The 16,780-nt window shown below is 37.5% G+C and overlaps 1 protein-coding gene across 6 annotated transcripts in view; it reads left to right on the top strand.

Moving 5' to 3' along the window:
• Positions 1-16,780, top strand: part of LOC147534890 (putative leucine-rich repeat receptor-like serine/threonine-protein kinase At3g14840) — a 31,809-nt gene that overhangs the window by 5,781 nt on the left and 9,248 nt on the right. For 2 of the 6 annotated variants that reach the window (XM_086648979.1, XM_086648978.1), the window contains exons 2-8: positions 2,646-2,838; positions 5,667-5,738; positions 5,843-5,914; positions 6,036-6,107; positions 6,187-6,258; positions 16,528-16,611; positions 16,705-16,776. In XM_086648979.1, the coding sequence (XP_086505105.1) occupies positions 2,646-2,838; positions 5,667-5,738; positions 5,843-5,914; positions 6,036-6,107; positions 6,187-6,258; positions 16,528-16,611; positions 16,705-16,776 (637 nt within the window). Of the gene's footprint in view, positions 1-2,645; positions 2,839-5,646; positions 5,739-5,842; positions 5,915-6,035; positions 6,108-6,186; positions 6,259-16,527; positions 16,612-16,704; positions 16,777-16,780 lie in introns of all 6 variants that reach the window. The other 4 variants (XM_086648982.1, XM_086648980.1, XM_086648983.1 and 1 more) reach the window with 3 other exon arrangements.

Here is a 16,780-nt window from a genome sequence, read left to right as displayed (position 1 = left end):
TTTAAGGCTGAATTGAGACTAAAAATTTTTAGTGAAATTTTTTCGACTTAAAACAAACTCGGATTGGAGTTAGCTCTTATAATGTCTTGGGTGGGAAAAGTGGAGCCTCTCTTGAGTCTTGGCCCGGCAATTACTACTTGCATGTTGACTTAAGGTCTCCGGCTGCTTTGGGGAAGTTTGTATTATTGTCGCAAATAAAGACAAAATTTTAAAAGGCAGATTTTCTTAGTCAAATTCAAAGACAAATCTAAACGTGTATGTTGACTTTCAACGAAAAAAAAGCTAATACTAGATTTTGACACTAATAATTAATAGTGCAATTTCTTTTTCTTTCTCTCAATTTTATATAAAAGGATAAGGGGTTTCAGCAAATTGTCTGGCATCAGTTGGACGACGTACAATGTCGCTAGTCGCTACAATACGAATCCATGGATTAACTTGTATGTTGATCGGGCATGAAAAACATCGATCAATATGATAATTGGTCACGATACTGCCCGGAAAATAACGATCAGTATGATATTTAGTCACAATACTTCCCCTTAGCTTAATTAGTTATGAATAAAGTAATCCATCGTCTTCCTATTTCCAATTGAGCTAAATAGTATGTCATAACCAATGCTTACCCTAGTTGAAATACTTATTTCAAGTTTTTGATGTTCATCATCTTCAGCTTTTCAAAACTCAATGTCGCACTTAAAGGCCAAAGCTATACTTACACTTCAGAAAATCCCATTATTAATGAGTTTTCTCTCTCTAAATTTCAGCCGGCCACATACCCTGTCGAGATTGAGCCGGGATAGTGGTCGGACATTCTTTCATTTTTCTTAATAATTTTGGTCTGGCTTGTTGGCCCCAGTTATATATGGGCTTATATTTTTGTTTCTTTCTTCTTGTATTGAATGATTCTTCTTCAAAATTTTCTGAATTTAGAGCGAGGGAGATAGAAATATGATAGTGGTGGAAAGATATAAAAAAAGTTAAAAACCTCATATATTTATTTATTATTTGATACACGATTGTCAACCGAGTCAAAAGATCAACAACCATTATTTTGAGATAGTTTCATATAATACAATTATATGTGAGTTTTCTTCTCTTCAAGTGTATCTAAGTCTTTAAGACATCATCTAACCTTATATTTTCATTAATTACTTTTTAAAGATTTCAAAAATTTAAATTAACAGCATAAATTGTACCATCCATCTAGAGGCTCTGAACCAAACCCGATTCAGCTCACAACCGTGATAGAATGTCCGGTACGAATCACGACCGAATCCCGACAGGATGACGTGTCGGGCGGCCATGATTTAGAGAGACAATTTTTTTAACTTTCTCTCTCTAAATCATGACCCGACACGTCATCCCACCGAGATTCGGCTGGGATTCGTATCGGGCATAGCATCATTTTCCTTCAGCTCAGGGCATGCTTTTGTATTGTCAGAATATGTATGTTTCTATATAAGATGTTCTGAATCAAATATATCTAGAATTGGATAGCGAGTCATGAGATTAATTGGACATCATGTACTAGATGCACTTTTTCTGATTCGATTCAATTAAGACCTCCAATAGGAAACTGACAACATCTCATCAGTAGAGTAGTACCTGTTTTTTTTTTCTTTTGTGAGAATTCGACTACAATCGATGTTAGTCGTTACAAGGCATTGTTGCATCATGGAGATGTAATAAGCACGATAACCGTCTAATTTAAACCGAGAATAAAACAGATCTAAAGCCCGACAACAAAAAGACCTAAAACCCGACAAATAATTACGTTATTTATAGCGTAAATTACATGAGATAAATCTTGATGACTACTGCTTGCACCTAGACTTGATCCACGACCTCATGGACTTAAACATGGTGTCCAACGCCAACCGTTACAGCAAAGGGTGGTGGATAGTAGAATAGTACCTATTGTCCTATTGATATCACATCATATCAACAATCGCCTGTATTAGTCGTTGGCAGGAAGCCCATCAAAGTAGAAAAAGGGGAATCTATAATTGTTTGGCATTATTTAGCTAATGACATCTATCTCTTTATTTAATGTGCACAAATATATAGACTAGTATCAGTTCCAAGGTATATTAATCCAAGTCTTCTTGCATCTTTTTCACGTACAAACTATATATCAGGCAAGGCAAGAAGGTTAAGCAAGGAGAGAGATGGTGACGATAATGGAAGTGAAGGGATCATCATGTGTTTTGCGAGTTGTGCTTCTAGTTGGCTTAACTTTGACTAGTTGTTTCTCAACATTTTCAAACGGAGCTACAAATCTAACAAGTGATGAAGGTAATACAACAAATAAAAGAACGCTGATAGACTGTCTAAAGGTCTATTTAATTTTGTATAGATAGCTAGAACTAGACGGTCACAATTTAGAAAAAGAAGCACTAGATTTAGAAGAAGATGTTGAAGGAAGATGTTTTTTCGGAGAAGAAAGAAGATGGGCATTGCCGCAATGCCCCCAAGACTACATTCCCACTAACCATTTATGGAATTGCTTTTAGTGAAATTGTCTTTAACAACTTTCTACTTCGCCTGAAAAAATTTTCTTAAAATTTAGTGGGTGATTGGTCTTTGATTTCCCGTTTGGGTACATAATTTTTGTTGATTTTATTAAGTATTGAAACATGCAGTGGAAACCCTAAAAGTAATAGCAAAGAAGTTGGGGAAGGAAGACTGGGACTTTAGTGCGGATCCATGCAATGATTGGAATCGGGTAAAAACTGGAATTGATGATGATGACCTAAGGAAGGAAAATCATGTCAACTGTACTTGTACTCCTCCCTCAATATCCTCTAACAGAACAGTCTGTCATGTTGAAGCCATGTGAGTTTCATTTCTCAACTACTACTATCTTCTACCAATTTATTGTGGAATTGGGATGTCTCTATGACAATTGGAATAGTGTCTACCTTGATAAAACATAAATTGTTCAAAAGAGCCAAAATCTAAAGTTACACATGTTGCGTCAGCAATTTGATCATGTCCACTTAAATAACATTTACAAAAAGATAATCTAGGCATTTTCGGTAAGAACATTTCCACTGGTACACTCAAACTATAAAACTTAAAGTTCCACTAAGGAATTTTGAAATTTTTTATTAAAAAAATTTGTTATTTATGAATCATACCCTTGACTAAACCTAACAATAAAGTAATGTATTACAATTACTAAACTCACATTACCCGATCATAGTTTTGGTAGTCGGATTCTTTTTTCACACGCCAACATTGTCTTTAGTGCTTTTAAAAAAAAAGGTAGTAAGTCCTAAGATATAAACTCAATTATCAATTACAATCGGAGGGTCTCATCAAAAAAAAAAAAAAAAAGAATTAGTATCGGAGGGTAAACTGAAAAACCCCAAAAAATCTTCTCCAATTGGTCATTCTGTAGTGGTGATACAAGAATATTTTTATAGTGTTTTCTTGGGATTTTGAAGTGCTACCTCACCACACTTTAAAATTTATACCAATAGAAAACTTTGTTATTTACTATTTTTTTATTGAATTCAAGAGCCATATGTTTTATATAAAATTATTTTAGATTTCACAGGAAACAAATTCTTTTAGAGTGCCAGTGCCACCATATTTTTTATTTAAGAGAGAGAGAGAGTCTTATGATATCTCAATGCAACAAACAACTCTAAAATTTAGAGTACCGTATAGGATTTTTTAGATTTTTTTCTAAAATTATTTCCAATGCAAGACTCAATTTGAAATTCTAAAATGACGTAACATAATTTATTTTAAAGATCCTTAAGAATACACTCTAAATTTAGACCTCTTAAAACCTTCTAGGTGCTGGAGTTCATCAATTCATTTAACTTTGTGGGACACACAACCTTATCACTGGAGATTCTCTTAATTAACACTTGACAATAAAAAGTTTTAGGTTTTTTTTTGGGTGTCACATGGGAGATGCTCTACTTTAACAAAAAAAAGGGAGATGCTCTAAATGCTAAACCTAAACTAGGGGCACAATTGAAATTTTCAACAAAAAAAAGGGCCACAATTGAAATATGTATGGGAGTGCTTATAGACGCCCCCAGGATTACTCCTGACCCGCTTTCTCTTCACGCCTCTGGAATAGGGCAACGAGGACCCTGGAAATGGGGTTCGAACAACACGGACGAAGACCTTTAGACTGAATTAATCCGCGGGCCTAAGACATAACCAATCCATGGGCCTCATACCGAACCAATCCGTGGCCCTCGGGGACCAAGTCTATCAAAGGGTATCCGAACATTCGACATCCGATCTGTATTCGTAGTCGATTTTTTGAAAAATATCTAAATATATATACACCAACATCCGATAAATAATATATATAAATATATATTTTATTAATAATAATATATATAGACGGTTGAGATTTATTATTTAGATCTAGGGTGCTTCTAAAGGCACCGGGCCAAAATGCTGTTAGCATCCGGAAATTTTATTGACTCGGGTCAATAACCATTGACCCGAGTTCTCTATAAGCACCGGTTTTTAATGTGGGTGACACTCACCTTCATTTGCTTCTTCCATCTTCTTCTTCCAAAATAAAAAGAATACCAATTCATTTTTTTTCCAAAACAAAAATCATGTGTGTTCATCTAGATAGTGTAAGTAAAAAAAAATTTACCTCAACAAAAAAAAAAAAAAAAAAAAGTAAAAAAAATTCATTTTTTCTTATTTACTTTATATTCCTGTTAGTAAATACACAAAATTGAAAAGAATGGGTCCACTCTCTTCTTCCTTCTTCACCAAATTTCATCCACAAAATAAACTCATTTTCTCTCCTCTTCCTTCTCATGTTCATCTTCATTCCCTTCTATATCTCCTCTGTAAATGTAGAAGAAAGATTGCAAGATATAGAAAGGTAGAGAGAGAGATGAGAATAAGGGTTTTTAGAGAGAGAAAGATGAAGAAAACCTTGCGAGAAGTAGCAGAGGAGCTGGTCATGATCGAGTTCACGAGAAAGAGAGTGAGGATTGGGATGTTTTTTAAGCCCCGGATCAGCTGATCCGTTTGGCCCTCTTAGGTCCCGGATCAGCTGATCCGTTTGGTCCTCCTAAGTCCCGGATCAGCTGATCCGTTTGGTCCTCCTAGGTCCCGGATCAGCTGATCCGTTTTGTCCTCTTAGGTCCCGGATCACCTGATCCATTTGGTCCTCTTAAGTCCCGGATCAACGGATCTGTTTGGTCCTCTTAAGGCTCGGACTGGTTCAATCCGTCCGATAGATTTTGTTTGATTTTGTGATAAACGGATGGAGGTGTTAGGGTTAAGTTGGCTTTGACTGGTGCCTACATAGTTGAACGGTGCTAACAGAGAAATGAACAGTTGGGCCTGGTGCTAATAGAGATGGATGCTAACAACCTTTTGGCTTGGTGCCTTTAGAAGCACCCTTAGATCTAATAGTTAAAACTTAATATATAAATTTTCTTTTTTGTTTTGGACATCGGATAATATCCGATATCCATTAATACTATTAGAGTCGGAGTCGGATTCAGATATTGATATATAATATCTATCGGATAATTATCAGATATCGGATAGCTTATCAGATATTAGATAGCTTATATCGGATCAGATAAACTACCATTTACAACCCTCTTGGGAGGGCCAAGAGAGATGGGCTTTTCTTTTGAGTTGGTTTGATCTGCATGCAGAGTTCTGAAAGCTGAGAGTCTACCAGGTGTGCTCCCGTCCGAGTTTGTGAATCTTCCCTATCTCAAGACAATGTAACACTCTTCTTCTTCTTCTTCTTCTTCTTCTTCTTCTTCTTCTTCTTAATTGTTCAATACCTAATGCAAACCCTAAATCATTTTCTTTGTTGAATTACTAGTGACTTGACACGGAACTACCTTAACGGTACAATACCTAAGGAATGGGGTTCCATGAAATCGATTATAAAAATGTAAGAGGCTCTTCATAATCACATTGTCTGATTGATTATGCTAAAAGGTTCTGTTTTTTTTTTCTCTCTTTATATTCTTTACTCTAACTTCAATAGTATGAAAATCAATTCATTACCCCAGCGGTGTTCTTGGAAACCGATTAACTGGTATGATTCCGAAAGAGATAGGAAATCTTGTTACTCTAAGAGATCTGTAAGTTACTTTTCTTGTTAACATTTGGCAATAGATTTGGTTAAGTTATTTTAACTAATTAGGGTTTTTTGTTGTCAAGGGATTTGGAAAACAATTATCTCTCTGGAAATCTTCCTATAGAGCTTGGTAATCTCACAGGCATAAACAGAATGTAAGACTTTTCGATTATTAATTTTTTTTATATATGCTGGTCACGTAGATGAACGAAACAAGAAATATCTGAAAATTGAAATTCTGAAAACAAGATTTTTTTTATTTTCTTTGATCTATTAGCAACCAGTAAAGAATCCCAATGATTGAAGGATGTAATTAAAATGGACAAATAATTTTCCTTTCTGTTAGTAAATATATGAGTTTTGTTGTAAACAATGCCACATCGGTGGTGAAGACGGAATGTGGTGCTCTTTTTAAGAGGTTAAGCTCCCTTCCCTAGTGAGGCCTTTCAGGGCCGTGAGGTTCTGGTGTGTCAATGCGGACAATATCATTAGTAGCCCAAAAGGCTGGTCCACATCATCCTATAACAAATTTACTAAAAAATTAGAATTAGCCACAAAAGCAAAAAAGACCAAGTTCGTCTTTGTAAAAATTGCTATGTAGATTGTGGGCGTATGCCTCCAGGATACAACAAATTTTAGTGTAATTAATAACACTCATTTGGTCATTTGTTACCGATTTATAAGAACTCAGACAATAACTCTCTCACAAATCGTAAGGAACAAAAACAATTAAAAAATTGGAGGTGAAAAGAGAAATATTTTTTCAGTGTTGTTTAGAACAAAAGCGAAGTGCTATATAATGTAATGTTTAGAGCAAACTAGTTAATTTCCCAGATGATGTCACATGTTAGTGGTTATAGAATCAACGAGCATGATTTTACCTTTTTGTTACACACATAGATTGTAAATCAAACAATATATTGTAACGCCCCAAGTCCAGATTTCCACGTTGGCCCCATGAAAACCAAAATTTAAAGCATTTAAACGCAATCAATGTACTCATAAAAAAAGGACAAATAACATCATATATGAAGCTCATAATTAACCTATGCAGTACGACTCGGCCGAGTCAGCCGAGTGACTCGGGACTCGGCTCGGACTCGGACATACACCGAGCCGAGTCCTGACTCGGATCTGACTCGGGTCGTTACTAGTATATGCCAAATTTATTTCCTTTATTTGTTAAATATTAATTCTGTTTTTGAAAATATTCTAGAAATACCAAAATTTTCCGTTTCTTTCAAAAGATTATTAGTAGTAAGTTGCAATTACAAAGTTTATTAGTAGTAAGTATTTAAACCTTTGGAATAGCAAAAGATTTTCTAGAAATATACCAAAACATAGTTATAGAAAGTTGCAATTTAGTAGTAAGTATTTAAAATCTTTAGAATACCAAAAGATTTTTTAGACATAAAAAGAAAAATTTATTAGTAATAAGTATTCAAAATATACCGAAGGATTTTCTGAATAAAATATTTAAACTACCAAAACATAGTTTTAGAAAGTTGCAGATTAGTTGTTAATTTTCAGTTTTGAAGTTTGAACATGATTACATTTTGAATTTCCGTATTAATCATATTATATGGAGTACATACATTAGTAACTACTTATGGGAAGCAATGAGATCGACTCTGGCTGACTCGGCCGAGTGACTCGGCTGACTCGCCCCCTGACTCGGACTCGGACTCGGATCTTGGCCAAGCCGAGTCCGAGTCCGAGTCGTACTACTTAGTAATTAACAATAAATCAACTAAATGAAATTTTATTAAGCCTTTCAAAACTGAAATGATGTTTCCAAATCATCGACACGCGACACGTGGGTCAGACTGAAAATGAAAACAAATAAAAGATCTACCTAAGGAGATGAAACTCCAAACAACTACCTACTGAAATAAATGAAACTGTTACGAAACTCCTCAAAGGGTAACTAAGAGTCAAGCAGGTGACACTTTTCGATTTCCTTGCCCTGCAAAATAATAGGTCGGATCAGAACACAACACGCAAGTTTCTAAATCCCTAGCCGTGATAGACAGTTTCAAGGTAGCTGTGATAGACAGTTTCAAGGTCTATCAAGGCAATTAGATTTCTCAATGACACATAAAGGTGTCAATAACAATCAGATAATTGTGGCGATATAGGCATAGACAAGTAACAATCACCAAACAAACACAAGTGATATGGTAAGTTGGTGTCCATCTAGGGCATCTGATCTATCATCTGAACCCTCCCATAACCCACGTTGCATGAGAGTGTGGTCCACAAGACTACCCATCTGTTTGGAAGAGATGATACTTCCATAAGATTATCAACTGCAGAGCTAGAGTTAATAGGATTAGTTCTCTAGATCATAAGGGTATTAGAATAGAGAAAGAGAAGGATTTGGAAGAGGCTGCTATAGATCACTTCAGTGAGTTGTATAAGGAGAATAGGTTCTGGAGGCCTTCTATTGAGAACATGAATCTGCCTAAAATTAGGCCAGAGATGAATAGGATGTTGGAAGAAGAGGTTAGCAATGAGGAGGTCAGGAGAGCTCTGAAGGAGCTTGCTAGTGACAAGGCTCCTGGCCCAGACGGTTTCCCTATCAGCTTCTTCATCAAAGTCTGGGAGATTATAGAAGAAGATTTCTTGTGTATGATTAGGGAGTTTCTGTCCACTTCCAGGTTCGATTGGAGGCTTAACCATACTTTCATAGTGCTTATTCCCAAAAAGGATAATGCTGTATCCCTGGCGGAGTTCAGACCAATCAGCTTGGTAAGTGGGTCGTACAAGATCATTTCCAAAATTCTGGCTTCTCGTCTGAAAGTAGTTATGAATGAGTTGATACTTCCTTATCAAGGGGCTTTTGTGGCTGGGAGGCAGATTTTGGATGGTGTATTGATTGCTAATGAACTCATGGACTCTAGAAGGAAGCAAGGAAGTCAAGGTCTGGTTGTCAAGGTTGATCTAGAGAAGGCTTATGATAGAGTGGCATGGGATTTCTTATACCAAACTATGGAAAAGATGGGTTTTGGGTATAAATGGAGGTCATGGATTTTCGGTTGTGTTAGTTCTGCCTCGTTCTCTATTCTTCTTAATGGCGTTCCAACGAGGCCCTTTCAGAGTTCAAGAGGACTGAGGCAGGGTGACCCTCTATCACCCTTGCTATTCCTGTTGGTAGTAGAATCCCTTAGTTATTATATGGGGGTGGCAGAGAGGAATCAGTGGGTTAAAGGTTTTAAGGTTGGGATCGATGGGACTCCAGTCAATCACTTGCAATTTGCTGATGATACGCTCTTTTTTCTAGAGGACTCTACATTTCAAATCACCAAGTTGAAGGACATTCTGATTTGGTTTGAATCAGCCTCTGGTTTGAAAGTGAATTATACTAAGTCAGTGGTCTTACCAGCTATCCAGGATGTTCCTATTGGGGCTAATATTGCCAGGTTGGGGTGCGTCATTGGATCCCTTCCGTCTAACTACCTTGGTCTTCCTTTGGGGTAGTTGTATAAGAGTAAAGCTATATGGGATCCAGTGGTGGAGAAGGTAAATCGAAAGCTCTCTTCTTGGAAAGCCAAGGTTCTATCTAAAGGTGGGAAGTTGACCCTCATCAGATCAGTCCTTTCAGCCCTCCCCTTGTATTATCTTTCTCTGTTCAGCATTCCTTCTTCGGTTTTAGAAGTGATCGATAGGAAGATGTGTGAGTTTTTGTGGCACGATAAGGAATTAACTAGAAGAATTCATTGGGTAGCGTGGGAGGCTATTTGCAAGGAGTTGGAAGAAGGAGGCTTGGGTATAAAGAATCTGAAAAGTATAAATGATGCTCTACTTTCTAAGTGGCTGTGGAGGTTTGCCCAGGAAAAATCCTCTCTTTGGAGGACTATTATATGTGAAAAGTTTGGGTGCCGAAAAGGAGGGTGGGATCACAGTTGCATTAAGCCTTCCTTTGGATGTGGAGTCTGGAAGGGAATTGCAGCTAGAGCTAAAGGGCTGGAGAGAATCATGAAGTGGAAGTTGGGTAATGGGAAGCAGATCAGCTTTTGGGAGGACGTGTGGTGTCTCTCAATACCTCTTAAGGAGAGATTTCCAGCTATATACCACATTTCCTCGTCTAAAGAGGGGTCTATTTTCAGCTACTACAGCTGGGACCTGGGGACATGGGACATTAGAGTTAGAAGAAGGTTGAATGATTGGGAGATCCCTATCATCTCCAACTTGCTAGGTGTCCTTGATCCTTTTAAACCTTCGGCTGGGATAGAAGACTCGAAGGTTTGGAGCAATGAAGACAAAGACGCGATCTCAGTCAAGCAATGCTATTCTAGATTGAGCAAGGACAACGATAGGGTAACCTCGAGTTTTGATTTTAAGTCTATTTGGTCTAGCCGTATCCCTCCCAGAATCAGTTTCATTATTTGGGCTGCAATCTTGGGTAAGTTGCCCACGATTGACAATCTTCAGAAGAGAGAGATGTTGATCCCAAATTGGTGCTTTAGATGCAAGAAGTGCGAGGAATCTATTCCCCACCTATTTTTGCACTGCGAGGAGGCTTCGAAGCTGTGGACTTTCTTCCTTCAATCCCGTAACTTCTCTGGGTGTCTACCTTACTCCTTAGCACAGCTCTTGGAGCAATGGGGGAACGTACCAGTTAAGAAAACAAAGAGAGATCTATGGAATCTGGTTCCCTATGCCATATGTTTGTCTATTTGGAAAACAAGGAATGATGGCATTTTTAGAGATTCAAGTTCGTTGGCTAGGGTGGAAAAGGAAGACGTGCTTGGCGTCCTCTTTTCGTGGAGTAGAAACATAGGATGGGCTACATCGCTATGTAGTTGGTCTCGGTCTCGGTCCGGCCGAAGGCCGAGACCGAGACAGGCCGAGATTCTCGGTGAGACAGCAAATATAGAAACTTCAACTTTCTCTCTAGAATCACCTTCTTCTTCTTTGAAACTTCTCGACTTCTTGTATTCTTTGCTTCTTCTTAGTTCTTAATTCTAGTTGTACTATGTATTATAACTTAATTTCTGTATAAGGAAATCCCAATCTACTAAACTTTTGAAAGTTTCTAAAGAATTTATTAGTTTCTCTCTAAGGCATAAACCCTAAATATTCTATATAGTATTATTGCTGTTTATATTAGATACATTGGGAATATAATAAGTAGTTAAGATTTGAGAATATAATAAATAGTAGTACTTAATTTAGGTCAAAGAGTTTTCCAAAAAAAAAAAATCTAAATATTTGGAAGTTGTTGTCTCGGTCTCGGGTCTCGTCTCGGTCTCGGGTTGTCTCGGCCGAGAAACTCGGCCAAGCCCTAACTCGGGGTCTCGGCCGAGTCTCGTCTCGGGAGAGGGCCGAGACCGAGACGAGACCCGAGATTCTCGGCTGTCTCGGCCGAGACCAACTACATAGCTACATCGTTCTCTTATTTAGATTTTGTTTCTAGTTGGGGGGATATCCTTAGATGATATAACTTTCAAGAGTACCCTCTCTTTTTTCTTTCTTCCTTTGGCTATTCTTTTTTCTCTGTAACCCCCCTTTTTTTCTTCAATATTAAGTCAAAGTATTCAAAAAAAAAAAAGACTACCCATCTGTTAGCGTCGTGAAACACCCCAAGTCCTAGTTTCCACGCCAGCAACTATGAAAACCAAGATATAAAGCATTCTGCCTCGAAATCACAACATAATAAATATAAAATCCAAATAAACATGACCTTAGAATTTTATTTATTCTTGTCAAAATTCACACTTCTCGAACTTGGGATATAATTGGTGTTCCACCAGTCTCCCTAGTACCAGTCGTAAGTGATCCTCTTTAGTTCTGGAGTAAATAAGGATATCATCAATAAATACGGTAAAAAACTTATCTAAGAAATCAAAAAACACCCGATCCATCAAATTCATGAAAAGAACTGGAGCATTGGTCGAACCGAACAAAATAACCAAAAATTCATAAGTACCTTATCGTGTCACAAATGCAGTCTTAGGGACAACCTACTCTCTAACCCGTATCTGGTGAAACCCTGAAGTTTATGTCGTTATTCTCGGATGCAGGGGAGTACGTTTGATAGAATAATTTGTTAGATGCTCATGTCAATTTTCGTAAACCACTTTGATCCTATCAGTTGTCTCATACTCTAATAGTAATAACTATAACTATTCATTAGAACCAAAAACCTGTAGACTTACTAGACTAATACTCTATTATAATAACTAAAGTCTAAAACTATTTAATATGTTTATCCTTTTAGTAATTATTTTTCTTTTTTGAAAATTTGAAAGAATATATATGAAAAGAAAGTATGTACAAGAAGTGTGATTACAAATTATTTGGACTTGTTAGATTACCCAAGCCTCCCAGTTCACTACCATGTCTATACAAGATATGTCTTTTAACTCCTTAATAACTCTAGACCAAACAAAAATGGATCCTTTAACATCTTCTGTCTCTACTCGTGGAGTAGAAACATAGGATGGGCTACATCGCTATGTAGTTGGTCTCGGTCTCGGTCCGGCCGAAGGCCGAGACCGAGACAGGCCGAGATTCTCGGTGAGACAGCAAATATAGAAACTTCAACTTTCTCTCTAGAATCACCTTCTTCTTCTTTGAAACTTCTCGACTTCTTGTATTCTTTGCTTCTTCTTAGTTCTTAATTCTAGTTGTACTGTGTATTATAACTTAATTTCTGTATAAGGAAATCCCAATCTACTAAACTTTTGAAAGTTTCTAAAGAATTTATTAGTTTCTCTCTAAGGCATAAACCCTAAATATTCTATATAGTATAATTGCTGTTTATATTAGATACATTGGGAATATAATAAGTAGTTAAGATTTGAGAATATAATAAATAGTAGTACTTAATTTAGGTCAAAGAGTTTTCCAAAAAAAAAAAATCTTAATATTTGGAAGTTGCTGTCTCGGTCTCGGGTCTCGTCTCGGTCTCGGGTTGTCTCGGCCGAGAAACTCGGCCAAGCCCTAACTCGGGGTCTCGGCCGAGTCTCGTCTCGGGAGAGGGCCGAGACCGAGACGAGACCCGAGATTCTCGGCTGTCTCGGCCGAGACCAACTACATAGCTACATCGTTCTCTTATTTAGATTTTGTTTCTAGTTGGGGGGATATCCTTAGATGATATAACTTTCAAGAGTACCCTCTCTTTTTTCTTTCTTCCTTTGGCTATTCTTTTTTCTCTGTAACCCCCCTTTTTTTCTTCAATATTAATTCAAAGTATTCAAAAAAAAAAAAGACTACCCATCTGTTAGCGTCGTGAAACACCCCAAGTCCTAGTTTCCACGCCAGCAACTATGAAAACCAAGATATAAAGCATTCTGCCTCGAAATCACAACATAATAAATATAAAATCCAAATAAACATGACCTTAGAATTTTATTTATTCTTGTCAAAATTCACACTTCTCGAACTTGGGATATAATTGGTGTTCCACCAGTCTCCCTAGTACCAGTCGTAAGTGATCCTCTTTAGTTCTGGAGTAAATAAGGATATCATCAATAAATACGGTAAAAAACTTATCTAAGAAATAAAAAAACACCCGATCCATCAAATTCATGAAAAGAACTGAAGCATTGGTCGAACCGAACAAAATAACCAAAAATTCATAAGTACCTTATCGTGTCACAAATGCAGTCTTAGGGACAACCTCCTCTCTAACCCGTATCTGGTGAAACCCTGAAGTTTATGTCGTTATTCTCGGATGCAGGGGAGTACGTTTGATAGAATAATTTGTTAGATGCTCATGTCAATTTTCGTAAACCACTTTGATCCTATCAGTTGTCTCATACTCTAATAGTAATAACTATAACTATTCATTAGAACCAAAAACCTGTAGTCTTACTAGACTAATACTCTATTATAATAACTAAAGTCTAAAACTATTTAATATGTTTATCCTTTTAGTAATTATTTTTCTTTTTTCAAAATTTGAAAGAATATATATGAAAAGAAAGTATGTACAAGAAGTGTGATTACAAATTATTTGGACTTGTTAGATTACCCAAGCCTCCCAGTTCACTACCATGTCTATACAAGATATGTCTTTTAACTCCTTAATAACTCTAGACCAAACAAAAAAGGATCCTTTAACATCTTCTGTCTCTACTCGACCGTTTGAAGATTTTATTATTCATGTCGCCTCATAGGTTCCATATGATTGCAGCCAGGATGATATTCCAAACAATTTTTTTGTTTTTCTTAACTTTGAGCCCTGCCCACTGCTCCATTGCATCTTGAATGCTTCTTGGAGGACACCAGCTGATCTTCATGAATAAAGTAAAGTAGGCCCATAGGTTTGTAGCTTTTGGACGGCGTAACAACAAATGGTTTGTGGATTCTTTATTTTTATTTTTTGCATAGGATGCATCTGTTTACTAGGGGCATTCCTCTCTTTTTGAGCTAGTCCGCCATTGGCAGCTTTTGTAGAATTGCCGCCCATAAAGTAAAGCTGACTCTCGAAGGGGTGGAGTTTTCCAGATCATCCTAATGGTTCCAGAGATGATTTGATCTTCTCGCTGATTACTTCTTCTACAGAAGTTTCGAACACTGATTGCCTCGTCTTCCCTCACTTTCCAGACCCTTTTGTCGTCTTGGTTCTTGGGTTTATTAGTTTCTATGATTATTAGCAGGTCTGTCACTTTTTGAATCTTCCAATCTCAAGTTCTCTCGGAACTGAAGTTCCCAAGCTCCATGTGTGTAGTATCATACATATGGTTCACTGTGCATTTTTGTTCATTGGAATGAGAAAGAGTTTTGGAAATCTTTCACTAAGTGGATGACAACCAATCCAGACATCTTTCCAAATCTGATTTTCCTTCATCACCCAGTTTCAATTTGGTCAAATTCATGTAACCTTCGACCCTATTTTGGATGCCCCTCCAAACCCCACAACCACAGGTGTTTTTGTGCCTATTGAGAGTCCATTCTCTTTAGTTTTTACCGTATTTTTCCATCTCTCCAAATCTGATTTTCCTTCCATCATATCTGATTCGCAGTCCCATAACAAGCCATTTTAGGGTTGATGAAGAAGTACATGAGAAGAGATTTTTACCTTGAGGCTCCTCAATGTGATAGGGGATTATATTGGACTTTGATGGCCTTGTGATCTTCTCGGGTCCCGCTTTTCTCCTAGTTTGCGTTAATATCTCCATGAATTGGTTAGAAACGCAGGTGGGGGTTGAGTGTTGATTTTCCTTCTGCCATTATGATAACCTGCCCTATTTGCTTGATGATTCTCTATGCCTCTTCGCCATCTCAAGAGGGATCATCGCGTCGGGAATCTTGCTTGCTTGGTTATCCCTAAGGTGTGTTTGTTTCTCAAGTTACCAAGACTACCATTACTCGTTCCACCATTATCTTCCGTCTTATCCCATCTGCTCTGAGTGCTCTCATTTGGCAATAGAGTACCTGCTACGAGGTCATCAAGGTATTTGATCATCTTCCTCCATTCTTCAGTTCTTCTTCCCATCGGAAAACATACCGACTTTTTCCTAGTATCGCCTTCTCCTACTTGATGAGCCCAGATGTACTCGCCTCTCGAGTTATCATGCTCTCCCACAACCAAAGGTTGGTCCCTCCCCGGTATCTGGCCATCTTTCTGGTCCTAATGTTCCTGTTCCTGTTCCGATCTGATACCAGATGGATAACTGGATATGAAAGTCCTTAAACTGGATATACCTTCTGAAGGCAAGGTAATGGCCCATCCTTTGTAATACCCTTTCTTTGAAATTGAGAATCTACCTCCTCGGAGTTTCGAGAGTAGTCGCTTGTTATCTACATAATCTATCATTCCGCTCATGGTGTATCTCCAGTAAGAACACTGGAAACTTCTTCCTTCTGTCGACCTTCTTCCCAGTGGCATCCAAGCCAATCTCAGAGCTCAATGGACGTTGTTATAGAAGTGGAGTAGTAGGAAGTTCGGTGGGCGCAAACTCTTCCCCTTTCAACAGACTTTCAGGTCACATGATGGAGCTATACAGGAAAACCACTTCCGCGCAATGGTCGTAGCTGTGCTCAGATTTCCTGTGATCTGGGGGGTAGAATTTGCGCTACCGGAATTTCGCCTTAGAAACCACCTGATTCAGAGCTTCCCTCTTCTCAAAGGTAAAATCCATCATATGGTGGGTTTAGCAATTATTACTAATTAGGTAGGAAATAGAATATTAAAAACAACATTCTAATTTGGCAAATAAAGGAAAATCAATCATACCCAAGTCAGCCCCGAGTCTCAAGTCACCCGTCACCCGAGTCATACCCAAATCATTTTCTAACTTTTGTTGGTGTAAATTTAGGATGCAGTTTGGCTTTAAATAACCCAAATCATATTAAATACAGTAAGGAGGTTTAGTCCATGTCATGGCACTTCATAGAACTTTTGTGTTCCCTTAGATCATGATCTCTAGCATTTCAGTTTGCCTAATGGGTTATGTAAATTAAAATTCCAGAAAATCTGCACAATCTACAATTTTCTGCCTTATTTTCCCTTCACTAAAATGGAAATTGAATTCTTGGCACCTCTCTTCTTATGGGTAATTGTTTGATTACTTTTCTCTTAAGAATGTTTTGATGTATTGCGATTGAAAGATAACTCTTTTTGAAACTATGATTTGTGGTAATTATAGAATTCTAAAATCAAACAATTTTATGGGGGAATTGCCGGCAACACTTTCTAAGCTGGTCAACTTGACCGAATTGTAA

Source organism: Eschscholzia californica, unplaced genomic scaffold (genome assembly GCF_041429995.1).
Source record: "Eschscholzia californica isolate CP2 unplaced genomic scaffold, dmEscCali1.0.p SCAF_6, whole genome shotgun sequence".
In the NCBI taxonomy this organism is placed as follows: domain Eukaryota; kingdom Viridiplantae; phylum Streptophyta; class Magnoliopsida; order Ranunculales; family Papaveraceae; genus Eschscholzia; species Eschscholzia californica.
Note: the sequence above shows the minus strand (reverse complement) of the source record. Positions and strands in the feature narration are given on the sequence as shown.